The sequence below is a fragment of the Salmo salar genome, chromosome ssa19 (assembly GCF_905237065.1).
Source record: "Salmo salar chromosome ssa19, Ssal_v3.1, whole genome shotgun sequence".
Lineage (NCBI taxonomy): Eukaryota > Metazoa > Chordata > Actinopteri > Salmoniformes > Salmonidae > Salmo > Salmo salar.
Genome location: NC_059460.1, coordinates 39540382 through 39568148, shown reverse-complemented (window position 1 = coordinate 39568148; position 27767 = coordinate 39540382). Strand labels below are relative to the sequence as shown.

Here is a 27767-nt window from a genome sequence, read left to right as displayed (position 1 = left end):
CACCATGGTCTTGTAGCAGATGCGAGCTTCAACTGGAAGCCAGTGGAGTGTGCGGAGGAGCAGGGTGACGTGAGAGAACTTGGGAAGGTTGAACACCAGACGGGCTGCGGCGTTCTGGATGAGTTGTAGGGGTTTAGCGGCACAGGCAGGGAGCCCCGCCAACAGGGAGTTGCAGTAATCCAGACGGGAGATGACAAGTGCCTGGATTAGGACCTGCGCCGCTTCCTGTGTAAGGCAGGGTCGTACTCTGCGAATGTTGTATAGCATGAACCTACAGGATCGGGTCACCGCCTTGATGTTAGCGGAGAACGACAGGGTGTTGTCCAGGGTCACGCCGAGGCTCTTAACACTCTGGGAGGAGGACACAATGGAGTTGACCACCGTGATGGCGAGATCATGGAAAGGACAGTCCTTCCCCGGGAGGAAGAGCAGCTCAGTCTTGCCGAGGTTCAGCTTAAGGTGGTGATCCGTCATCCACACTAATATGTCTGCCAGACATGCAGAGATGCGATTCGCCACCTGGTTATCAGAAGGGGGAAAGGAGAAGATTAATTGTGTGTCGTCTGCGTAGCAATGATAGGAGAGACCATGTGAGGATATGACAGAGCCAAGTGACTTGGTGTATAGCGAGAATAGGAGAGGGCCTAGAACTGAGCCCTGGGGGACACCAGTGGTGAGAGCACATGGTGCGGAGACGGATTCTCGCCACGCCACCTGGTAGGAGCGACCTGTCAGGTAGGACGCAATCCAAGAGTGAGCCGTGCCGGAGATACCCAACTCGGAGAGGGTGGAGAGGAGGATCTGATGGTTCACAGTATCAAAGGCAGCAGATAGGTCTAGAAGGATGAGAGCAGAGGAGAGAGAGTTAGCTTTAGCAGTGCGGAGAGCCTCCGTGTCACAGAGAAGAGCAGTCTCAGTTGAATGACCAGCCTTGAAACCTGACTGATTTGGATCGAGAAGGTCATTCTGAGAGAGATAGCAGGAGAGTTGGCCAAGGACGGCACGTTCAAGAGTTTTGGAGAGAAAAGAAAGAAGGGATACTGGTCTGTAGTTGTTGACATCGGAGGGATCGAGTGTAGGTTTTTTGAGAAGGGGTGCAACTCTCGCTCTCTTGAAGACGGAAGGGACGTAGCCAGCGGTCAAGGATGAGTTGATGAGCGAGGTGAGGTAAGGGAGAAGGTCTCCGGAAATGGTCTGGAGAAGAGAGGAGGGGATAGGGTCAAGCGGGCTGGTTGTTGGGCGGCCGGCCGTCACAAGACGCAAGATTTCATCTGGAGAGAGAGCGGAGAAAGAGGTCAAAGCATAGGGTAGGGCAATGTGAGCAGGACCAGCGGTGTCATTTGACTTAACAAAAGAGGATCGGATGTCGTCGACCTTCTTTTCAAAATGGTTGACGAAGTCATCCGCAGAGAGGGAGGCGGGGGGGGGAGATTCAGGAGGGAGGAGTAGGTGGCAAAGAGCTTCCTAGGGTTAGAGGCAGATGCTTGGAAGTTAGAGTGGTAGAAAGTGGCTTTAGCAGCAGAAACAGAGGAGGAAAATGTAGAGAGGAGGGAGTGAAAAGATGCCAGGTCCGCAGGGAGGCTAGTTTTCCTCCATTTCCGCTCGGCTGCCCGGAGCCCTGTTCTGTGAGCTCGCAATGAGTCATCAAGCCACGGAGCAGGAGGGGAAGACCGAGCCGGTCAGGAGGATGGGGGACATAGAGAGTCAAAGGATGCAGAAAGGGAGGAGAGGAGGGTTGAGGAGGCAGAATCAGGAGATTGGTTGGAGAAGGATTGAGCAGAGGGAAGAGATGATAGGATGGAAGAGGAGAGAGTAGCATGAGAGAGAGAGCGAAGGTTGCGACGGCGCAATACCATCTGAGTAGGGGCAGAGTGAGTAGTGTTGGAGGAGAGCGAGAGGGAAAAGGATACAAGGTAGTGATCGGAGACTTGGAGAGGAGTTGCAGTGAGGTTGGTAGAAGAGCAGCATCTAGTGAAGATGAGGTCAAGCGTATTGCCTGCGTTGTGAGTAGGGGGGGGGATGGTGAGAGGGTGAGGTCAAAAGAGGAGAGGAGTGGAAAGAAGGAGGCAGAGAGAAATTAGTCAAAGGTAGACGTAGGGAGGTTAAAGTCACCCAGAACTGTGAGGGGTGAGCCATCCTCAGGAAAGGAACTTATCAAGGCGTCAAGCTCATTGATGAACTCGCCAAGGGAACCTGGAGGGCGATAAATGGTAAGGATGTTAAGCTTGAATGGGCTAGTGATTGTGACAGCATGGAATTCAAATGAGGAGATAGACAGATGGGTCAGGGGAGAAAGAGAGAATGTCCACTTGGGAGAGATGAGGATTCCAGTGCCACCAACCCGCTGACCAGATGCTCTCGGGGTGTGCGAGAACACGTGGTCAGACGAGGAGAGAGCAGTAGGAGTAGCAGCAGTGTTTTCTGTGGTAATCCATGTTTCCGTCAGCGCCAAGAAGTCGAGGGACTGGAGGGTAGCTCTGCCTGGAACTCCACGTGGGTCGTGCGCGCTGGGACCACCAGGTTCGAGAGGCAGCGGCCACACGATGTGAAGCGTTTGTATGGCCTGTGCAGAGAGGAGAGAACAGGGATAGACCGGCACATAGTTGATAGGCTACAGGAGAGGCTACACTAATTCAAAGGAGATTTGGCATGAAAATTAACTAAACAACTGGGGAAGCGAGAGAGCAGGGCCTCCCTCACTAACAATTCTCTGAAACACTAAAACGCTAAAATATAACTTTTCTAGCTACCACTAGAAATTAAAATTGATGTAAACTACAGTGGTTCAATGTTTCCAGGAATAGGCTCAAACTTAGTTTATTCCGCTAGATAACTTGGTACAGTATTCTTCCGTGAAAACTAGTGCACCGTGTCCTATGACGCCGTAGCTAACTAGCATGCTAGCATCCTATAAACACACGGTTAGCACCAATACTTGGTATCAACAAGCTACCAATGGATCATTCGTGTCTAGTTCATAACGCAGAAGTAATTAAACGTTGGCTAGCTAACACAAAGTCAGTCCTGCTAGCTACACAAGTGGCCTACACATCTCGAATGTTCAGAAAGTTAAGCTTACGTTGCAAAAATCTTATTGACTAAAAATGATACAGCTAGCTGGTAGGGTTAGCTAGCTAGCAGTGGGCGCGTTGTAGACTATGTTAGAAAATGTAGCTGGCTAGCTAACCTCGATAGTTACTCTGTACTACGCCTTTATCTTGATACAAAGACAACTATGTAGCTAGCTAACATTACACTAGTCAAATCGTTCCGTTGTAATGTATATAGTTTCTACAGTACTGCTAATTGGTCAAGTTGGCTAGCTAGCAGTGGCTGTGGTGTTATTGTGTTGACGCCGTTTCGGAAAACGGTGCGAACGAACGAATACAGCTGGCTAGCTAACCTTGTTAGTTTCTCAGAGCTACACCTTTATCCTTGATACAAAGACAGCAGATACAACTATGTAGCTAGCTAACAATACACTAATCAAATCGTTCCAATGTAATGTAATGAAATGTAATATTACCCGCGGAGCGAGGTGCAGCACGACCACTCACTTCAGCATCCTATATACAGGGGGTACCAGTACTGAGTTGATGGCAGGGGTACGAGGTAATGACATGGCTATATATACGGAGTACCAGTACTGAGTCGACGTGCAGGGGTACGAGATAATAACATTACTATATACAGGGAGTACCAGTACTGAGTCGACGTGCAGGGGTACGAGATAATAACATTACTATATACAGGGAGTACCAGTACTGAGTCGATGTTTGGGGGGTAAGAGTTATTTGAGGTAGCTATGTACAGTGCCTTACAGCCTTATTCTAAAATTGATTCAATCGTTTTTTTCCCTTATCAGTCAACACACAATTTTTGCTAATTAAAAAAAAAATGAAATATTGCATTTCCATAAGTATTCAGACCCTTCACTCAGTACTTTGTTGAAACACCTTTGGCAGCAATTACAGCCTTGAGTCTTGGCACACCTGTATTTGGGGAGTTTCTCCCATTCTTCTCTACAGATCCTCTCAAGCTCTGTCAGGTTGGATGGGGAGCGTCACTCCCCACAGCTATTTTCAGGTCTCTCCAGAGATGTTCGATCGGGTTCAAGTCAAGGCTCTGGCTGGTCCACTCAAGGACATTCAAAGACTTGTCCCAATGCCACTCCTACGTTGTCTTGGCTGTGTGCTCAGGGACGTTGTCCTGTTGGAAGGTGAACCTTCACCCCAGTCTGAGGTACTGAGCGCTCTGGAGCAGGTTTTCATCAAGGATCTCTCTGTACTTTTCTCTGTTAATCTTTCCCTCGATCCTGACTAGTGTCCCGGTCCCTGCCGCTGAAAAACTTCTCCACAGCATGATGCTGCCACCACCATGCTTCACCGTAGGGATGGTGCCAGGTTTCTTCCAGACGTGGTGCTTGGCATTCAGACCAAAGAGTTCAATCTTGGTTTCATCAGACCAGATAATCTTGTTTCTCATGGTCTGTGAGTCTTTAGGTGCCTTTTGGCAAATTCCAAACAGGCTGTCATGTACCTTTCACTGAGGAGTGGCTTCTGTCTGGCCATTCTACCATAAAGCCTGATTGATGGAGTGCTGCAGAGATGGCTGCCCTTCTGCAAGGTTCTCCCATTTTCACAGAGGAACTCTGGAGCTCTGTCAGAGTGACTATCTGGTTATTGGTCACCTCCCTGACCAAGGCCCTTCTCCCCCGATTCTTCTTCGATTTAAGAATGATGGAGGCCACTGTGTTCTTTGGGACCTTCAATGCTGCAGAAATATTTTGGTACCCTTCCCCAGATCTGTGCCTCGACACAATCCTGTCTCAGAGCTCTACAGACAATTCCTTCGACCTCATGGCTTGGTTTTTTCTCTGACATGCATTGTCAACTGTGGGACCTTACCAAATCATGTCCAATCAATTGAATTTACCACAGGTGGACTCCAATCAAGTTGGAGAAACATCTCAAGGATGATCAATGGAAACAGGATGCACCAGATCTCAATTTCAAGTCTCATAACAAAGGATCTGAATACTTATGTAAATACGGTATTTCTGTTTAAAATTTTTAATACATTTGTAAACAAAAAAAACTGTTTTCGCTTTGTCATTATGGGATATTGTGTGTAGCTTAATGAGGGGAAAAAAATATTGAGTCAATTTTAGAATAAGGCTGGAACGTAACAAAATGTGGAAAAAGTCAAGGGTTCTGAATACTTTCCGAATGGACTGTACATATAGGTAGGGTTAAAGTGACTAGGCATCAGGTTAGATGTGCGTGTGTGTGTATGGGTGTCAGTGTCACTCTGTGATATACTGTAATGAAGATGAATTTAGATGACAGAAATTATTAAATATTAAAGCATTAGACCTCTCACTAAAGGCGTCAGTCATACAAAAACTAGTTACACTTAAAAACCCGAACTGGTTATCCAGCAGATTAGTAAGAATGTCTCACCCCGAGTTCAAGAATTACCTTTTTTCTTTATTCAGATAACAACCTCTCACTTTCGGTTATTTGAAAATGAAATAATCTCCAAAATGTCGCTATTTGTTAAAACAAGGCATAGAAAATCCACCAGAAAAGACAGAACAAATAATACAACAAATGTTATGGTTTAACTCAAATATACTAATATATATTTAAAAAAATAAAAAGTATAATCTTTGTAAATTCTATCATAAATAGGACTGGTGGAGTTATGTCACACATGCAGCTAACAAAAATATATGGAAACGTCGGCTCTACCCAAAATTACAGCCAACTAATTGCAGCATTACCACAAAAATGAGAGGCAAGTGGAAGGGGGGATATATATTATATATTATATATTATATATATAGTGTCTAAGGCACTGCATCTCAGTGCAAGAGGCGTCACTACAGTCCCTGGTTTAAATCCAGGCTGTATCACATCCGGCCATGATTGGGAGTCCCATAGGGCAGCGCACAATTGGCCCAGCGTCGTCCGGGTTTGGCCGTCCGGGTTTGGCCGTCGTTGTAAATAAGAAGTTGTTCTTAACTCACTTGCCTAGTTAAATAAAGGTTCAATTGTAAAAATGTTTTAATTATAGCTATTTAATTGCTACGGTATTTAAATGCTGCTTTTCTTTCAACAGAACAATCACATTCACAGTTAAAATGTGAAACTGCGGATTCTCGGTCAACACTTTGGGCTTCGTTTTGCTCTGGTTATCCTATTACTACTGATGCTTCCTGTGGGGTTGTGATGGGTTCTGTTGAGGTTTGCTGTGGCAACTGTGGACAGAGGAGTGTGTGTGTGTGTGTGTGTGTGTGTGTGTGTGTGTGTGTGTGTGTGTGTGTGTGTGTGTGTGTGTGTGTGTGTGTGTGTGTGTGTGTGTGTGTGTGTGTGTGTGTGTGTGTGTGTGGAGAAGATATCTCTGAGATAACCAATGGTTCTGTCCTCAACAGTAAAAATAACAAATATGGATGGAAAGAATGTTTTGTTAGACATGTCTTGGTTTAGTTGGTGTAGTCAAAATAGTTACAGCAAAATATTTCTAATTTCTGTTGATTAATGTTTCAAAGTAATTTTCCTGCAAATTGTAATACATACTGTAGAATGTACACTGCAGAATGTTCAAAGATTCTTGGAATGTGTAACTCATCGACAGTTCTCTAGTCCCATCTCAGTGGGATCTACTACTTCGTTCTCTAGTCCCATCTCAGTGGATCTACTACTTCGTTCTCTAGTCCCATCTCAGTGGGATCTACTACTTCGTTCTCTAGTCCCATCTCAGTGGATCTACTACTTCGTTCTCTAGTCCCATCTCAGTGGGATCTACTACTTCGTTCTCTAGTCCCATCTCAGTGGGATCTACTACTTCGTTCTCTAGTCCCATCTCAGTGGATCTACTACTTCGTTCTCTAGTCCCATCTCAGTGGGATCTACTACTTCGTTCTCTAGTCCCATCTCAGTGGATCTACTACTTCGTTCTCTAGTTCCATCTCAGTGGGATCTACTACTTCGTTCTCTAGTCCCATCTCAGTGAGATCTACTACCTCGTTCTCTCATCCCATCTCAGTGAGATCTACTACTTCGTTCTCTCATTCCATCTCAGTGGGATCTACTACTTCATTCTCTAGTCCCATCTCAGTGGGAGCCTACCACCTCGTTCTCTCATTTCATCTCAGTGGGATGTACTACCTCGTTCTCTCATCCCATCTCAGTGAGATCTACTACTTCGTTCTCTCATCCCATCTCAGTGAGATCTACTACTTCGTTCTCTCATCCCATCTCAGTGGGATCTACTACTTCGTTCTCTATTCCCATCTCAATGGTAAATACTACTTCGGTCTCTAGTCCCATCTCACTGCGAGCTACTACTTCGTTCTCTATTCCCATCTCAATGGTAAATACTACTTCGTTCTCTAGTCCCATCTCAGTGGGAGCTACTACTTCGTTCTCTAGTCCCATCTCAGTGGATCTACTACGTCGTTCTCTAGTCCCATCTCAGTGGGATCTACTACCTCGTTCTCTAGTCCCATCTCAGTGGGATCTACTACCTCGTTCTTTCATCCCATCTCAGTGGGAGCCTACTACCTCGTTCTTTCATCCCATCTCAGTGGCAGCCTACTACCTCGTTCTTTCATCCCATCTCAGTGGGATCCACTACCTAGTTCTTTCATCCCATCTCAGTGGGATCTACTACCTAGTTCTTTCATCCCATCTCAGTGGGAGCCTACTACCTCGTTCTCTCATTCCATCTCAGTGGGAGCGTACTACCTCGTTCTCTCATTCCATCTCAGTGGGAGCCTACTACCTCGTTCTTTCATCCCATCTCAGTGGGAGCCTACTACCTCGTTCTTTCATCCCATCTCAGTGGGAGCCTACTACCTCGTTCTTTCATCCCATCTCAGTGGGAGCTTACTACTTGTATGCATTGGAATTTCTCCGCTACGCAGGAGAAGAGACGTAGGGCGAGCAGGAAAGGGAAACAAGAGGAAGAGAGTGTGAAATCTCCTTCTTAGATAAGGTACATCTGTGTGTGTGGATAAACTGTTATAGCCAATTTTGTGGCTAATTGAGGTAAGACACGAATTATGCTAATTTAATATGCCTGTATGAACTACACATTGAGACATCCACCCCAAAGCGGAAGGTTTAAAAAATATCTAGTAGTCGCCAAAGTTTCTAAGCATTTCCGAAAGAGAAATGTTTAGGATCTCTTTGTCTACTGATCTACTACCAGACCGTGCTAAATTATTGCCACGCAGACAACAACCATAGGAGTTGGCAAGACAGCACAAAGAGATCTGGGACCAGGCTAGAATTAATTTAGCACGGTCTGGTTTTGAAAACAGATCTTTTCATCCAGGAAACAGGGTTACTGACTTCACATCTGCTACATCGTAAAAATGGCAGACAACTACTTTTCCTCTCCACCTCAACCATAAAGTTTTGATAAGCCCTGGCCTGTCTTAAATCTCACTCGCTCTCACATTTTTTTAAATAAACATTTTTTGCTGTTTCATTTTTTTGTTTTGCTTGATTCAACCATAACGTTTTGATAAACTCTGTCTTTGAATCTCACTCACCCTCCCATGTTTTGAAATGTAAAGCTAGCCCACAGCTGTACAAGTCATCAACTAGACCATGTCCAACAACTTGACCGCTGTTGGTTTGTGGACTAAGGCAATGTGTGATATAGCTATCATTGATTTACTTTGATAGATTAACCTAGGTCCATAAAGACAGCTCTATGTGATAGACTATCCATAAAGACAACTCTATGTGATAGACTATCCGTAAAGACAGCTCCATATGATAGACTATCCTGGGTCCATAAAGACAGCTCTATGTGATAGACTATCCATAAAGACAGCTCTATTTGGGTCCATAAAGGGCCCATAAAGACAGCACTGTTTGAGTAATCCATGCGTGTGTTTCCTTGTACACATGTTTTAGGAAGGAAGTATAGTATCCATGGAAACAAGGGACATACTGTAACATCACAACATAAGCAAACATACTTTGTTCTAATCCTTCTCTGATTTAAAAAGCAATGCACTTGTAATATGTATTAAAACCTGAATTAAACCCTTAACGAAGAAAGCTTAAAGCTGAAAATATGTTACTTTTCAGGTGACCCAACCAAAATTCACATAGAAATGTGAGTTATAGATCTGTAATTATCATTGACCGTAAATCGAAGAAGCAGTAGATCTGTTCTATGCGCTCAATTTCTATGCTTCCCGTTCTTACAGTAAGTTTAGTTTTTTTGTTGTTGAATCTTTTACTTTTTTACACACCATGTAATAATTTGGGGCAAAAGTGAAGGAAAAGAGGGAGTGTATCTAGTGTTAAGTTAAACAGTCAACCCCACTGTGTGTGCCTTGTGGTTTCCTTTCAGCAGACTGCACTCAAATCATGGATAGTAAGGGGAAATGCCAAACAGGACACAACCTGCTGGAAATGAGGAGCTTTGTGTGTGTGTGTGTGTGTGTGTGTGTGTGTGTGTGTGTGTGTGTGTGTGTGTGTGTGTGTGTGTGTGTGTGTGTGTGTGTGTGTGTGTGTGTGTGTGTGTGTGTGTGTGTGTGTGTGTGTGTGTGTGTGTGTGTGTGTGTGTGTGTGGGGCTTTGCCTTTGGGAAAATACTGCCTTATAACTTTACATAGACAGGACTTTAGACACCCATTGAGAGAGAGAGAAGGGGGATGATTCATCCATTTTCAACCTGAAGACTGATTTTGATGTGCGATTGTTTCAGTAACATAGCGGGTTGTGTATTTCTTTGCATTAGCAATGTCTAATGGTTGTAATGAAGTAAACCTTTAACAACATACCTCAGCACTAACGGCCCAGAAAGAACATCTGTATACATGCTGCAGGACAAAATGAAGGGCACGCCTGTTTAGTTTCTGTGTTGTTTTTTTATATTATAGTACATTTAATCTCCTGGTGGTGTTGTATGTTGGGGACTACAGGAACCAGTTAGACAGTCATCTCTCGTGAATAAAGGCACGTAACATAAATTATGCAATTATGTGAGATTTTAGTTCACAGATTTAAGGACACAGTTAAGCCTCATCCTGAACTAAACAGCCAGCTCAATGGGAAATCTCCATCGAAAAATAATTTTTGGTCCAGAACTAGGCTTAATCTGTGTCTGGGAAACCAGTCCATAGAGTACCAAGAGGCATTGAAAAGGTAGAGAGAAGGAGGACATTTGTCATTGTGGACTTGTCATCTGGTTCAGGTGGGATGTCAGTTGGTTACCGAGGTAATGCTGTTTGTATGTTTTCCCATGAACACAAAACCTATAATGTCTCAGGTTTACTGGCGTGTGTATTTGTCCCAAGGGTGCAGATGGCCATATGTTATAGCTATTCCATTGGCACTACCCACAAGTGATGGGAGCGTATTGTGATTCTCAAAATATAAATGCCCTTAATCCCTAAGAGCCAATCTGTTGAGGCTGTTGTATGAGATTTTTAGAATACTTTAAATATAGAAATAACACATTTGATCAAGTATAATTTTCATAACTAACCAAAACAATATCCACCTACTGTACAGTACACCCAGAGAGGGGTGTAACGTTTTGAGAGATACACATAGATGCAGGTTACCTAAGATATTATGTAAGCAGGTATACAGGGGCAAGAAAAAATGTGTGAACCCTTTGGAATTACCTGCAGCTCTAACAAACCATCTCCAATCGCGTCTCATTGATTGGACTCCAGGTTAGCTGACTCCTGACTCCAATTAGCTTTTGGAGAAGTCATTAGCCTAGGGGTTCACATGCTTTTTCCAAACTATACTGTGAATGTTTAAATTATATATTCAATATAGACAAGAAAATGCAATAATTTGTGTGTTATTGAGGAGAGAGAGAGAGAGAGACCATTGTTTATCATGATGGTTCCCAGATGCTGAGGGAGGCTCGCTAAGGGAGAGGGAGCCAACCTCCAGGGGACCAGACCCTCTCTCTCACCAGGCAGGAATAAGGAAGCGGGCCATGGTTCTGTACATTAGGCACCAAATGAAGAAAACTGGTTTAAAATTATAGTTTTTGTCAAATATTATATCTGTTTGGGCTTCTTGCGATCAATTTGCAGTCTAAAAATTATTTGCAATTATATTCCAGACCTCCGACCATCTACTAAAGAAACAAATCTATCCGCGGCTGTAGTTGATGATGCCCGCTCCAGAGAAAGGACCGCTTTTGTCAGTATCACTTAGGTTTTGGAAGGACTTGGGAGTTTGCTGCATTCATCAAGGTTTCTGCATCTTGTGTGTGTGTTGTTTCCTTGTGTGCTCATGCTTTGAAACATCAGAGCGGACATTGTAGTTTGTTAAAACCTGTTGGGGCTCGGGGGCAGTATTGAGAAATTTTGAAAAAAATATGTGCCCATTTTTAACTGCCTCCTACACCAACTCAGAAGCTAGGATATGCATATTATTAACACATTCGGATAGAAAACACTCTGAATTTTCTAAAACAGTTTGAATGGTGTCTGTAAGTATAACAAAACTCATATTGCAGGCAAAAACCTGTGAAAAATAGATTTAAAAAAATGTGAATTTTGTGACTGTACTATTTAGTGTCATTGTTTTATAGATACCATAGTGAGAAAGGATTCATTTCGCAACACCTACGGCTTCCACTAGATATCAACGATCTTTATAAAGTTGTTTGAAGCGTCTATGATAAACAGAGAGCAAATTAGAATGCAAGGAAGTTGACATGTCATCACTTCATTTTTTGCGCCTGCGCATAAATCTGAGAAGCGTGAGTTTGTCATTAATTGTTTATCAAGACATAGGATAGGTTGTGTGAAAATATTACTGATGTTTAACGTTAAAAATGGACCTAAAGATTAATGCTAAACAACGTTTGACATGTTTGAACGAACGTAAATAGATTATTTACTAGGTTTTTTTAGCTTTTCGGCGTGATTTTACAACCCCCCCCACCACGTTTTGTGGGAGCATAATGAACGCTAACTACTTGGTGTTATTTGGACATAAATTATGAACTTTGTCAAAAGAAACCACATTTGTTCCGGACCTGGGATTCCTGGCAGTGCCTTCTGATGGAGATAATCAAAGGTAAGGGGATATTTACAATGTTATTATCGATATTAGATGATGCTAACTGTATAGCATAGCTTATTGTTCTTAGCATAGCACCCCGTTTATTGCAAAATGTGATTTCCCAGTAAAGTTATTTTGAGATCTGGCCATTCGGTAGCAATTACGAGATGATAATATATTATTCTTTGAATGACAATATTATAATTTACCAATGTTTTCGAATAGTAATTTTGTTATGTTCACCGGAAGCATTTCAGAGAAGAAAAAAATCTGAATTTCATGCTACTGTAAAATGCTGTTTTTGGATATAAATATGAACTTGATGGAACAAAAAATGCATGTATTGTATAACATAATGTCCTAGGAGCGTCATCTGATGGAGATTGACAAAGGTTAGTGCATAATTCTAGCTGGTTTCTGCTTTTGGTGACACCTGACCTTGAATTGAAAATGGATGTTTGTACTTTTGTGGCTATGTACTGTCCTAACATAATCTAACTTTATGCTTTTGCCGTAAAGCCTCTTTGAAAATCGAACAATGTGGTTAGATTAAGGAGATGTTTATCTTTTAAATTGTGTAAAATAGTTGATTGTTTGAGAAATTGAAATTATTAGATTTTTGATGTTTTGAATTTCCAGCCTTGTTAGCAATCCCGACTCGGGGTTCATTGCTAACCTGTAGCCCCAACAGGTTATTAACAGAATGAATGATGCCGCAGGTTCCCAAGTTAAAGCTGTTACACGTTCAAACCAAGCAGTCAGTCAATTACCATGAAAATATGCTTTTGATTTATATGTACATATGCTTTGGTTTCTTTCTGATTACAATCACCGCATTGATCTCCATTCTTTCTGATCACAATCACCGCATTGATCTCCATTCTTTCTGATCACAATCACCACATTGATCTCCAAGCAGAGAAAAAAATTTTGAAATGTTTCACCTTTTAATGTCCAACATTGCCTATCAAATAACGTTTCCAAAATAGGCTTCTGTCTTTGCTAAAGAAAACCAGATTCATCAAGTTGATACATATTACATAATGCCAAATAAGCTATACATCACTCATATTTAGAAGACAATATAATGTCAAATGTTAGCAGGCTTATTTCAAGTTCTCTGACCACCCTTCCATCCACAGTTTTTATGCTAGTAAAGTCATAGTGTGATGGAAACAGCAAGTTGGAAACAGGAAGTTTCAGTACAATTTTATAAATGGCGACAGATAATTTGATCGTGCGACATGGTGTGATCTTTTTGTATCTGTGAAATTAACTATTGGAGAAAAGGAGGTGGAAATGTTGATATAATAGCGAAGTAAACTCGGAGTCACGCGATGATACTTGTTTTGTACATAATGTTGCCGCCACCGTCTCTTATGACCGAAAATAACTTCTGGACATCAGGACAGCGATTACTCACGACAGACTGGCAGAATCCTTTTTTTCCTTTAACGAGTCTGACGAGCCCGACGCATATTATATACTGCTTCCCCGGGAACAGGCCCAGATCCCCGTGATTTGCGTGAAGAGAAGGCGGAGAAAAAGGGGCCGGAGGGCGGGCTGCTTTCTGAGAATTCGTAGACGATTGAATAAACCCCCACTTCCTTCCATTCTCCTAGCAAACGTGCAATCTTTGGACAATAAAATAAATGACCTACGTGGAAGATTAAACTACCAATGGGACATTCAAAACTGTAATATCTTATGCTTCACGGAGTCGTGGCTGAATGACGACACTATCAACATACAGCTGGCTGGTTATGCGCTGCACCGGCAGGATAGAACAGCGGTGTCTGGTAAGACAAGGGGTGGCGGACTATGTATTTTTGTAAATAACAGCTGGTGCATGATATCTAAGGAAGTCTCGAGCTATTGATCGCCTGAGGTAGAGTATCTCATGATAAACTGTAGACCACACTATCTACCTAGAGAGTTTTCATCTGTATTTTTCGTAGCTGTTTACATATCACCACAGTCAGAGGCTGGCACTAAGACAGCATTGAATGAGCTGTATTCCTCCATAAGCAAACAAGAAAACACTCATCCAGAGGAGGCGCTCCTAGGGACTTTAATGCAGGCAAACTTAAATCCATTTCACCAAATTTCTATGAGCATGTTAAAGGTGCAACCAGAGGGGAAAAAAACTCTGGACCACCTTTACTCCACACACAGAGATGCATACAAAGCTCTCCCTCGCCCTCCATTTGGCAAATCTGACCATAATTATATCCTCCTGATTCCTGCTTAAAGCAAAATTAAAGCAGGAAGCACCAGTGACTAAATCAATTAAAAAGTGGTCAGATGAAGCAGATGCTAAGCTACAGGACTGTTTTGCTAGCACAGACTGCAATATGTTCTGGGATTCCTACGATGGCATTGAGGAGTACACCACATCAGTCATTGGCTTCATCAATAAGTGCATTGATGATGTCGTCCCCACAGTGACCGTATGTACATATCCCAACCAGAAGCCATGGATTACAGGCAACATCCACACTGAGCTAAAGGCTAGAGCTGCCGCTTTCAAGGAGCAGGACTCTAACCCGGAAGCTTATAAGAAATCCCGCTATGCCCTCCGATGAACCATCAAACAGGCAAAACGTTAATACAGGCCTAAGATCGAATCGTACTGCACCGGCTCTGACGTTCGTCGGATGTGACAGGGCTTGTAAACCATTACAGACTACAAAGGGAAGCACAGCCAAGAGCTGCCCAGTGACACGAGCCTACCAGACGAGCTAAACTACTTCTGTGCTCGCTTCGAGGCAAATAACACTGAAACATGCATGAGAGCAGCAGCTGTTTCGGAAGACTGTGTGATCGCGCTCTCCGCAGCCGATGTGAGTAAGACCTTTAAACAGGTCAACATTCACAAGGCCGCAGGGCCAGACCGATTACCAGGACGTGTACTGCGAGCATGCGCTGACCAAGTGTCTTCACTGATATTTTCAACCTGGACTTCCTGTTTAAGCAGACCACCATAGTGCCTGAGCCCAAGAACACCAAGGTAAGGGCCTCCCAGGTGGCGCAGTGGTTCTAAACAGCTTCTACCCCCAAGCCATAAGACTCCTGAACACCTAATCAAATGGCTACCCAGACTAATTGCATTGCCCCCCCCTTTTACACCGGTGCTACTCTCTGTTGTTATCATCTATACATAGTCACTTTATTAACTCCGCATTCATGTACGTATTACCTCAACTAACTGGTGCCCCCGCACATTGACTCTGTACCGGTACCCCCCTGTATATAGCCTCGCTATTGTTACTTTACTGCTGCTCTTTAATTACTTGTTACTTTTAGTTCTTATTCTTATCCAGGGTTTTTTTTAAACTGCATTGTTGGTTAGGAGCTCGTAAGTAAGCATTTCACTGTAAGGTGAACCTGTTGTATTCGGCGCATGTGACTAATGCAATTTGATTTGATATGTTGTGTGGTCCTCCCACTAGGACTCTGGAAACCATGCAGTTTATTAGGCTACAGATGAAATGAGTTATGAACTTCACAGGGTGGTGAAAGAGCACCGTGATGAGCTTGATGCTGCTTTCTAATAAATATCCAGGGTCTTATTCTGGTGACATGATGATCGATGCTTGGCTGCCGTTTGACAAATAAAATATTCTTGCTCTTATCCATAATATTGTCATCATGTAGACTAGCCTACCCTCACAGCCTACTGTATCTGCGAGCTATTGGCTAGAGCACACGTGTCAAGACCAGAGTAGACAGATTTTCTATTTAACGCAACAGTGTTTGTGACAAAACCATCAGTAGAGTTGAGAATGCGATGGAAACACATCGAATTTTTGATTATTATTCGGTGCATGAAAACTTAAGCGAAAAAGTACATTTTGTGTTCACTACATCGTCAAACAAGTCAGCTTGGTAGAAACACACCACTGGTGGGAAAATTAGCATATTCTTGAATATTTGCATGAAAATCTGTCACCAATTGGATGGGAACCTAGTTACTGTTGAGGAGATATTCATTCACCCTCCACTGGTTATAGAATACTGTAGCCATCCTATTGCATTCTCAGGCCATTTTAAGAGCTTGTCTCGTGTCAGCTTTTGTGCGTCTTTCCTCAGTTGTCCCTGGCCGTGCCACACGCTTCGTTGGACCGGGTGGAAACTGTGAAGTGTGCAGTGCTCTTTGACACCATGTATGTGACAGTGTGTGTTTTGCTGTGTGGAGGGAAAGATGTTTCCTCCAGCAGCAGGAAGATCATGGCTCTCTCTCTCTGGGCTGTCCCCCTGTCAAGGCCCATCCCAAATGAACCCTATTCCCTCCAAATGGAACCCTATTCCCTCCAAATGAACCCTATTCCCTCCAAATGGAACCCTATTCCCTCCAAATGGAACCCTATTCCCTCCAAATGGAACCCTATTCCCTCCAAATGGAACCTTATTCCCTCCAAATGGAACCTTATTCCCTCCAAATGGAACCTTATTCCCTCCAAATGAACCCTATTCCCTCCAAATGAACCCTATTCCCTCCAAATGAACCCTATTCCCTCCAAATATTCCCTCCAAATGAACCCTATTCCCTCCAAATGGAACCCTATTCCCTCCAAATGGAACCCTATTCCCTCCAAATGGAACCCTATTCCCTCCAAATGAAACCCTATTCCCTCCAAATGGTACCCTATTCCCTCCAAATGAACCCTATTCCCTCCAAATGGAACCCTATTACCTCCAAATGGAATCTGTCAAAAGTAGTGGACTATATAGGGGATAAGGTTCCATTTGGGACGCAGTCTGTAACTGGGCTGATGAGAGAGTGGTGAGATAGGATACAGGCCATCATCACTAACTACAGACAACACCTTGCATCAGAACAACACTGGGACGCTTCTAGGGCTTTGGATATGGAATGCAAAGTGTTGGATGGATAAATGTATTGAAATAGTTGGGTACAATGTATTTAATCACATTTTGAAATATATTCACTGTTACATGGCTGCAGAAAAGCCAACACTCATATTCATCCCAAGAAAGGTTTGTCTCTGCTCTGAGGGAGTCCTAATGACAACAGATCAGGTGATACAGAATCAATGTCATTTGTCTGGTTGCTCCACCTCTTTTAACCTCCAGAGGGGTGTTTTTAATTCAAACCAGTCGATGTTGAAATTATTTCTTTATGTTGGGTTTAGAATTTTTCTCCAGTTATACAAGTGGAGTGAAGCTCATCTGGGGTTGATTTCCTCCCCCCCCCCCCCAAGTCCTGATTGGTCGACAGAGGCCAGCTGGGAGGGAAGGATGACAGAGAGGCTGAGGTATGTGTCCTGTAGAGGAGGAGGGCTGTGATTGGTCCATCACTGGGCTGGGCCTCCACTATGCTCCTCAGGGAGCTGGACCATAGAACACTCCATAGACCTAGAGAACTGCATGTTCTATAGGAACTCACTTTATGTTCCATAGACCTAGAGAACTGCATGTTCTATAGGAACTCACTTTATGTTTCATATACCTAGAGAACTGCATGTTTTATAGGAACTCACTTTATGTTCTATAGGAACTCACTTTATGTTCCATATACCTAGAGAACTGCATGTTTTATAGGAACTCACTTTATGTTTCATATACCTAGAGAACTGCATGTTCTATAGGAACTCACTTTATGTTTCATATACCTAGAGAACTGCATGTTTTATAGGAACTCACTTTATGTTCTATAGGAACTCACTTTATGTTCCATATACCTAGAGAACTGCATGTTTTATAGGAACTCACTTTATGTTCCATAGACCTAGAGAACTGCATGTTTTATAGGAACTCACTTTATGTTTCATATACCTAGAGAACTGCATGTTTTATAGGAACTCACTTTATGTTCTATAGGAACTCACTTTATGTTCCATAGACCTAGAGAACTGCATGTTTTATAGGAACTCACTTTATGTTCCATAGACCTAGAGAACTGCATGTTCTATAGGAACTCACTTTATGTTCTATAGGAACTCGCTTTATGTTCCATAGACCTAGAGAACTGCATGTTTTATAGGAACTCACTTTATGTTCTATAGGAACTCACTTTATGTTTCATATACCTAGAGAACTGCATGTTTTATAGGAACTCACTTTATGTTTCATATACCTAGAGAACTGCATGTTCTATAGGAACTCACTTTATGTTCTATAGGAACTCACTTTATGTTTCATATACCTAGAGAACTGCATGTTTTATAGGAACTCACTTTATGTTTCATAGACCTAGAGAACTGCATGTTCTATAGGAACTCACTTTATGTTTCATATACCTAGAGAACTGCATGTTTTATAGGAACTCACTTTATGTTCTGTAGGAACTCACTTTATGTTCCATATACCTAGAGAACTGCATGTTTTATAGGAACTCACTTTATGTTTCATATACCTAGAGAACTGCATGTTCTATAGGAACTCACTTTATGTTCTGTAGGAACTCACTTTATGTTCCATAGGAACTCACTTTATGTTCCATAGGAACTCACTTCATGTTCTGTAGGAACTCACTTTATGTTCTATAGGAACTCACTTCATGTTCTATAGAAACTCACTTTATGTTCTATAGGAACTCACTTTATGTTCTATAGGAACTCACTTTATGTTCTATAGGAACTCACTTGGTGTTCTGTAGGAACTCACTTGGTGTTCTGTAGGAACTCACTTGGTGTTCTGTAGGAACTCACTTGGTGTTCTGTAGGAACTCACTTCATGTTCTATAGGAACTCACTTCATGTTCTGTAGGAACTCACTTTATGTTCTATAGGAACTCACTTTATGTTCTATTGGAACTCACTTTATGTTCTATTGGAACTCACTTTGTGTTCTATTGGAACTCACTTTGTGTTCTATAGGAACTCACTTCGTGTTCTATTGGAACTCACTTCATTTCTATAGGAACTCACTTTATGTTCTATTGGAACTCACTTTATGTTCTATTGGAACTCACTTTATGTTCTATTGGAACTCACTTTGTGTTCTATTGGAACTCACTTTATGTTCTATTGGAACTCACTTCATTTCTATAGGAACTCACTTTATGTTCTATTGGAACTCACTTCATGTTCTATTGGAACTCACTTCATGTTCTATTGGAACTCACTTTGTGTTCTATTGGAAAACTTTTACTATAGAAACATTTAACCTTTTTTCCCCTTGGGTGGGTCTGGGTGAGTAGGGGGTAGAGAGGGCCTGTGTCTGGGTGGGTATGGGGTAGAGAGGGCCTGTGTCTGGGTGAGTAGGGGGTAGAGGGCCTGTGTCTGGGTGGGTATGGGGTAGAGAGGGCCTGTGTCTGGGTGGGTATGGGGTAGAGAGGGCCTGTGTCTGGGTGGGTATGGGGTAGAGAGGGCCTGTGTCTGGGTGGGTAGGCGGTAGAGAGGGCCTGTGTCTGGGTGGGTATGGGGTAGAGAGGGCCTGTGTCTGGGTGAGTATGGGGTAGAGAGGGCCTGTGTCTGGGTGGGTATGGGGTAGAGAGGGCCTGTGTCTGGGTGGGTAGGGGGTAGAGAGGGCCTGTGTCTGGGTGGGTATGGGGTAGAGAGGGCCTGTGTCTGGGTGGGTATGGGGTAGAGAGGGCCTGTGTCTGGGTGGGTATGGGGTAGAGAGGGCCTGTGTCTGGGTGGGTAGGGGGTAGAGAGGGCCTGTGTCTGGGTGGGTATGGGGTAGAGAGGGCCTGTGTCTGGTTTGGTATGGGGTAGAGAGGGCCTGTGTCTGGGTGGGTATGGGGTAGAGAGGGCCTGTGTCTGGGTGGGTATGGGGTAGAGAGGGCCTGTGTCTGGGTGGGTATGGGGTAGAGAGGGCCTGTGTCTGGGTGGGTAGGGGGTAGAGAGGGCCTGTGTCTGGGTGGGTAGGGGGTAGAGAGGGCCTGTGTCTGGGTGAGTAGGGGGTAGAGAGGGCCTGTGTCTGGGTGGGTATGGAGTAGAGAGGGCCTGTGTCTGGGTGGGTATGGGGTAGAGAGGGCCTGTGTCTGGGTGGGTATGGGGTAGAGAGGGCCTGTGTCTGGGTGAGTAGGGGGTAGAGAGGGCCTGTGTCTGGGTGGGTATGGAGTAGAGAGGGCCTGTGTCTGGGTGGGTATGGGGTAGAGAGGGCCTGTGTCTGGGTGGGTATGGGGTAGAGAGGGCCTGTGTCTGGGTGGGTATGGGGTTGAGAGGGCCTGTGTCTGGGTTGGTATGGGGTAGAGAGGGCCTGTGTCTGGTTTGGTATGGGGTAGAGAGGGCCTGTGTCTGGGTGGGTATGGGGTAGAGAGGGCCTGTGTCTGGGTGGGTATGGGGTAGAGAGGGCCTGTGTCTGGTTTGGTATGGGGTAGAGAGGGCCTGTGTCTGGTTTGGTATGGGGTAGAGAGGGCCTGTGTCCGGGTTGGTTTTTGGTAGAGAGGGCCTGTGTCTGGGTGTGTAGAGGGTAGAGAGGGCCTGTGTCTGGGAAGGTATTACAGTAAGTGATGAAATTCTCCGTTCTGAATTTTAGAAGCTGGTGGTTGCAACAACATGGCAGCAGGCTTGGTCTACTTCCCATTTAATGGCACCCTATTCCCTATATACAGTATATTTCCATAGGGCCCTAGTCAGAAGTAGTGCTCTATATAGGGAATAGGGGTCCATAGGACTCTGGTCAGAAGTAGTGCACTATATAGGGAATAGGGGTCCATAGGGGATACTGCCTTATTTCTCAATATGCAATTTGACAGGAACTTACACCAACATTCAATATGTGATTATGAACTGCTTTTTCCGTCATCTTAACCACCGGTGAGGCTGTCATCAAATCTCTTCATAATTCTGCTTCAGTGCTTCGAGCTGGCAATGCTCCAAAGAAACCCAATATGTTTTCCCTCCCTGCTAAAGTTGAGAAACCCAATATGTTATCCCCCTGCTAAAGTTGAGAAACCCAATATGTTATCTCCCTGCTAAAGTTGAGAAACCCAATATGTTATCTCTCCCTGCTAAAGTTGAGAAACCCAATATGTTATCCCTCCCTGCTAAAGTTGAGAAACCCAATATGTTATCTCTCCCTGCTAAAGTTGAGAAAGCCAATATGTTACCACTCCCAGCTAAAGTTGAGAAACCCAATATGTTATCTCTCCCTGCTAAAGTGGTGGGAGGCGATTGAATTGATACACATTATGTGCATTTGGCCATGTAATGTATTTCTCAATATACAATATGTGGACCAAGAGTCAAGACCATGGTCAGTGGTCGTAACGTCACCTAGAGTCAAGACCACGGTCAGTGGTCGTAACGTCACCTAGAGTCAAGACCACGGTCAGTGGTCGTAACGTCACCTAGAGTCAAGACCACGGTCAGTGGTCGTAACGTCACCTAGAGTCAAGACCACGGTCAGTGGTCGTAACGTCACCTAGAGTCAAGACCACGGTTAGTGGTCGTAACGTCACCTAGAGTCAAGACCACGGTCAGTGGTCGTAACGTCACCTAGAGTCAAGATGGCAGGTAGCCTAGCGGTTAAGCGATTTGGGCCGGTAACTGAAAGGTCGCTGGTTGGAATCCCTGACCCGACTTGGTGAAAAATATGTCAATGTGCTCTTAAGCAAGGCACTTAACTTTCCTACAAGTCACTCTGGATAAGAGTGGCTGCTAAAATATAAGACCATTGTCAGTGGTCGTAATGTCAGTTGTCGTAATGCCACTGTCATTCAGTGACACTGAAGAAAGTCGTATGTGAAACATTGTTAGTTGATTCATCGCAAATGACACGTCAAATGTCACTTATAGAAGTGAAGGTCGGTCGCCTGTTTTTGTAGTTTTATTTTTTTACAGTGAGCAGTTTTTACACTGTTTTTCTGGGTACTAGTTGTATCTGCCAGAAGCAGCACCTGGATGAAAGAGGGCTTGCTGTGCACTGAGATTTCTCTCTGGATACTACAATGAAATACAATATGACCATTTGATGTTGTTTCATCTGTAAATTCGATGCAAAGCTTCTATTTGCTTTATCTCCAGGCTCGGCCGAAAGGGGAAGGCCAGACCCCATATCAGGGCAAGAAGAGATGTTTTGGGGAATACAAGTGCCCTAAATGCAAGAGGAAGTGGATGAGTGGGAACTCCTGGGCCAACATGGGACAAGAATGTATCAAGTGCCACATCAACGTTTACCCTCACAAGCAGGTAAATACTTCCATTTTGTTTATTATCCATGATATTAGCCTGGTCCCAGATCTGTTTGTGTTGTCTTGCATATAGGCCTATATATGAGCCCAGGCTACCATGTCATACCTCCATCCAATTGTTCTATTGTCTCAAGGACATTATTTCAACTGATTGTGTAACTTTGAAGTGTTTATTACTGATTTATAAACATTATAAACTAATAATTAACAGTTTATAAACTACTTATAAACCCTATAAATATCGGTGGCCACTCCCTTGTAAAAGAGATCCTCTGACGTCAATGGGACCTGGGTAAATAAAAGGTTGAATACATTGTGTTTTAAATAGCTTAATGTAAAGTGTGTTACCTGTGTTTCTCTGTGTTTTAAATAGCTTCATGTTACCTGTGTTTCTCTGTGTAGAGACCTCTGGAGAAACCTGATGGGTTAGATGTTTCAGACCAGAGCAAGGAGCACCCACAGCACCTGTGTGAAAAATGCAAGGTCCTCGGCTACTACTGTCGTCGCGTGCAATAATAACCTGTCGTTATCTGGCCACAAGTTCATGGAGTTGCCCCCTAGGCACTGATCTTGGGTCAGTTTAGCATTTTCTACACTAATGTTTAAGGTTAGGTCTAGGGGAGGGGAAGCTGATCCTAGATATCTACCTACGGTAGGGTAAACTTCACCCCGAATTCAAGTTCACTTCCCTGGCCTTAAATTGACATCCCTGCGCTTTAGTTCACTTCCCTGGCCTTAAGTTCACTTAACCCTCCAGTGGTTAATGAAGAGTTGACGCTCATCTAATGTGTTGTGTATATCTCACTAAAACCGTCATAATCTGTTGTACTATAAAAACATTTGACCTGTTTCTCTGTTCCCTACATGTGTGAATTGCGGACTATTCCATTTCACTAAGTCTATTCAGGATTCAATTACTTCCTGAATTGAAATGGAATTGACCCCAAACCTTGTGTGTGTGTTGTGTGTTTTATGACGATATCGCTGTCAGCATAGTAGCTCCTGCCTACCTACCCAATGCCAAGCTGTACCTCTAGCCCTTTTTATACCTGGCACTAACATGCATCCTTTGTCCTGATGTTGTCCTCATTCTGATTGTGCTCACATTTTCTGAAAATATGTCTGTCTACACATGGTATTAAAATGTATCATGTCCGTCCACTGTGTCCGTATTGTGACCAGATTTCCTGGTTCCTCACTGTATCCTCATGATTCTGACAGCCATTCTTTCAAAGTAGTATTTATTTATTTTAAGACACAAATTGATGCCATAAGTCAATGGTGCCACCTGTGAATTATTTTAGAAGTGTGGGATACTGACGATTTAAATGGTTGACTACCTCCGGACGTGGTCAGGAAGATCTGATCCAAATCAGATCACAATGCGTCTTTTAATCGTCTACACCTGTCTGAAAATGTTGACACAATCAGAACGTGGACAAGATCAGGACAAAGGATGCATGTTAGAACCAGGTATAAATGGGGCTTAAGTGACATCTGTTAGGCTGGGTTTAGACAGGTCTTTGACCAATCACATCAGATCTTTTTACGTCAAATCTTTTTTCAGAGGTGATCTGATTGGTTAAAAGACCAATTAGTGAAAATAAATATCAGAATTGGGCTGTCTGTCTAAACGCACCCTCTGTGTTTACAGGATTCATTAATTTAGTAATTTGTTATAACAGTTGAAGTCGGAAGTTTTACATACACTTAGTTTGGAGTAATTAAAACTCGTTTTTCAACCACTCCACAAATTTCTTGTTAACTAACTATAGTTTTGGCAAGTCGGTTAGGACATCTACATTGTGCATGACGCAAGTCATTTTCCCAACAATTGTTTACAGAATATTTCACTTATAATTAACTGTATCACAATTCCAGTGGGTCAGAAGTTTACATACACTAAGTTGACTGTGCCTTTAAACAGCTTGGTTAAATTCCAGAAAATTATGTCATGGCTTTAGAAGCTTCTGATAGGCTAATTGACATCATTTGAGTCAATTGGAGGTGTACCTGTGGATGTATTTCAAGGCCTACCTTCAAACTCAGTACCTCTTTGCTTGACATCATGGTAAAATCAAAAGAAATCAGCCAAGACCTCAGAAAATAGTACGCAAGTATAAACACCATGGGACCACGCAGCCATCATACCGCTCAGGAAGGAGACGCGTTCTGTCTCCTAGAGATTAACGTACTTTGGTGCGAAAAGTGCAAATCAATCCCAGAACAACAGCAAGGGACCTTGTGAAGATGCTGGAGGAAACCGGTACAAAAGTATCTATATCCACAGTAAAACGAGTCCTAAATCGACATAATCTGAAAGGCCGCTCAGCAAGGAAGAAGCCACTGCTCCAAAACCGCCATAAAAAAAAGCCAGACTACGGTTTGCAACTAACTGCACATGGGGACAAAGATCGTACTTTTTGGAGAAATGTCCTCTGGTCTGATGAAACAAAAATAGAACTGTTTGGCCATAATGACCATCGTTATGTTTGGAGGAAAAAGGGGGAGGCTTGCAAGCCGAAGAACACCATCACAACCGTGAAGCATGGGGGTGGCAGCATCATGTTGTGGGGGTGCTTTGCTGCAGGAGGGACTGGTGCACTTCACAAAATAGATGGCATCATGAAATTATGTGGATATATTGAAGCAACATGTCAAGACATCAGTCAGGAAGTTAAAGCTTGGTCGCAAATGGGTCTTCCAAATGGACAGTGACCTCAAGCAGACTTCCAAAGTTGTGGCAAAATGGCTTAAGGACAATAAAGTCAAGGTATTGGAGTGGCCATCACAAAGCCCTGACCTCAACCCTATAGAAAATGAGTGGGCAGAACTGAAAAAGTGTGTGCGAGGAAGGAGGCCTACAAACCTGATTCAGTTACAACAGCTCTGTCACGCGTAATGGGCCAAAATTCACCCAACTTATTGTGGGAAGCTTGTGGAAGGCTACCCGAAACGTTTGACCCAAGTTAAACAATTTCAAGGCAATGCTACCAAATGCTAATTGAGTGTATGTAAACTTCTGACTCACTGGGAATGTGATGAAAGAAATAAAAGCTGAAATAAATCATTCTCTCTACTATTATTCTGACATTTCACATTCTTAAAGTAAAGTGGTGATCTTAACTGACCTAAGACAGGACATTTTTACTAGGATTAAATGTCAGGAATTGTGGAAAACTGAGTTTAAATGTATTTGGCTAAAGTGTATGTAAACTTCCAACTTCAACTGTACCTGTACCTGTACCTGTACTTGAGTAATGCTTCAGGTTTTACTTTATGTAGATGTGTTCATTCATTTCACGTCTTAAAATAACCAAGGCCGGGATTCCATCAAAGGCGTGTTGTCAACAAACGCATAGCACTTGACTTTTAAAAGTAATTTACGCTTGAGTGGTCATCCGCACCGTTTACCGTGAATGAGATCTCCGTTAATGTCGGGGAAATTTGCCTTTAATAAAAGGTGCATTGTCTACAGTGCAATGCACTTATCGACAATGCACATTTGATTGAATCCTGGCTCAAGTGAAGTGGATTTCTTATCATGCATATCTTATCAACTGTGAATTAACTAAAAAAGGATTTATAAAGATGTCAGACCTGGATTTCATATTACCTGTTTATATATTTATTATTTGACATCTAACATGTTTCATTGGAAATATAGAACATAGACTAGTTACTGTATGTTTTTTATCAGAGACTGCTGTGGGTCAAAACCATATCTTCCGAGACTGCTATGGGTCAAAACCATATCTTCCGAGACTGCTGTGGGTCAAAACCAGATCTTCCGAGACTGCTGTGGGTCAAAACCAGATCTTCCGAGGCTGCTGTGGGTCAAAACCAGATCTTCAGAGACTGCTGTGGGTCAAAACCAGATCTTCAGAGACTGCTGTGGGTCAAAACCATATCTTACGAGACTGCTATGTGTCAAACCCAGATCTTACGAGACTGCTATGGGTCAAAATCAGGTCTTCCGAGACTGTTGTGGGTCAAAACCAGATCTTCCGAGACTGCTGTGGGTCAAAACCAGATCTTCCGAGACTGCTGTGGGTCAAAACCAGATCTTCAGAGACTGCTGTGGGTCAAAACCAGATCTTCAGAGACTGCTATGGGTCAAAACCATATCTTCCGAGACTGCTGTGGGTCAAAATCAGGTCTTCCGAGACTGCTGTGGGTCAAAATCAGGTCTTCCGAGACTGCTGTGGGTCAAAACCAGATCTTCAGAGACTGCTGTGGGTCAAAACCATATCTTACGAGACTGCTGTGGGTCAAAACCAGATCTTACGAGACTGCTGTGGGTCAAAACCAGATCTTACGAGACTGCTGTGGGTCAAAACCAGATCTTACGAGACTGCTGTGGGTCAAAATCAGGTCTTCCGAGACTGCTGTCTGTCAAAACCAGATCTTCCGAGACTGCTGTGGGTCAAAACCATATCCTCCGAGACTGCTGTGGGTCAAAACCATATCTTACGAGACTGCTGTGGGTCAAAACCAGATCTTCAGAGACTGCTGTGGGTCAAAACCAGATCTTCAGAGACTGCTGTGGGTCAAAACCAGATCTTCCGAGACTGCTGTGGGTCAAAACCATATCTTACGAGACTGCTATGTGTCAAAACCAGATCTTACAAGACTGCTATGGGTCAAAATCAGGTCTTCCGAGACTGCTGTGGGTCAAAACCAGATCTTCCGAGACGGCTGTGGGTCAAAACCAGATCTTCAGAGACGGCTGTGGGTCAAAACCAGATCTTACGAGACGGCTGTGGGTCAAAACCAGATCTTACGAGACGGCTGTGGGTCAAAACCAGATCTTACGAGACGGCTGTGGGTCAAAACCAGATCTTATGAGACGGCTGTGGGTCAAAACCAGATCTTACGAGACTGCTGTGGGACAAAACCAGATCTTACGAGACTGCTGTGAGTCAAAACCATATTTTCCAAGTCCGCTGTGGGCCAAAACCAGATCTTCCGAGACCGCTGTGGGTCAAAATATTCAGTATCAGTAGCTGTTGAAAGCATATATTGCAGTATCGTATACCCACTGTACACACAGTGCCTTCAGAAAGTATTCAGACCCCTTGACTTTTTCCATATTTTGTTACATGACAGACTTATTCTAAAATGGATTTAAAAAAATTACATCCTCAGCAATCTACAGTACACACTACACCATAATGACAAAGCAAAACAGGTTTACATTTTTTTTGCAAATGTATTAAAAATTAAAAACAGATACCTTATTTACATAAGTATTCAGACCCTTTGCTATGAGACTCGAAATTGAATACTTATTTCCCTCATTAAAATGCAAATCATTTTATAACATTTTTGACATGCGTTTTTCTGGATTTTTTTGCTGTTATTCTGTCTCTCACTGTTCAAATAAACCTACCATTAAAATTATAGACTGATCCTTTCTTTGTCAGTGGGCAAACGTACAAAATCAGCAGGGGATCAAATACTTATTTCCCCCACTGTATGTAAATGTGATATTTCATTTTTTTTTAATTTTTTTATGAATTAGCAAAAATGTCTAAAACACTGTTTTTTCTTTGTCATTATTATGGGGTATTGTGTGTAGATTGATGAGGGAAAAAA

The 27767-nt window shown here is 43.2% G+C and overlaps 1 protein-coding gene across 1 annotated transcript in view; it reads left to right on the top strand.

Annotated features, from left to right (window-relative positions):
* Positions 1-23985, top strand: part of LOC106578803 (zinc finger CCHC domain-containing protein 24) — a 42177-nt gene extending 18192 nt beyond the window's left edge. Inside the window, exons 3-4 of the mRNA XM_014157967.2 lie at positions 22003-22167; positions 22572-23985. Of these exons, the coding sequence (XP_014013442.2) occupies positions 22003-22167; positions 22572-22685 (279 nt within the window). The 3' untranslated portion in view covers positions 22686-23985. The remainder of the gene's footprint in view (positions 1-22002; positions 22168-22571) is intronic.
* The last annotated feature ends 3782 nt before the right edge of the window (positions 23986-27767 follow it).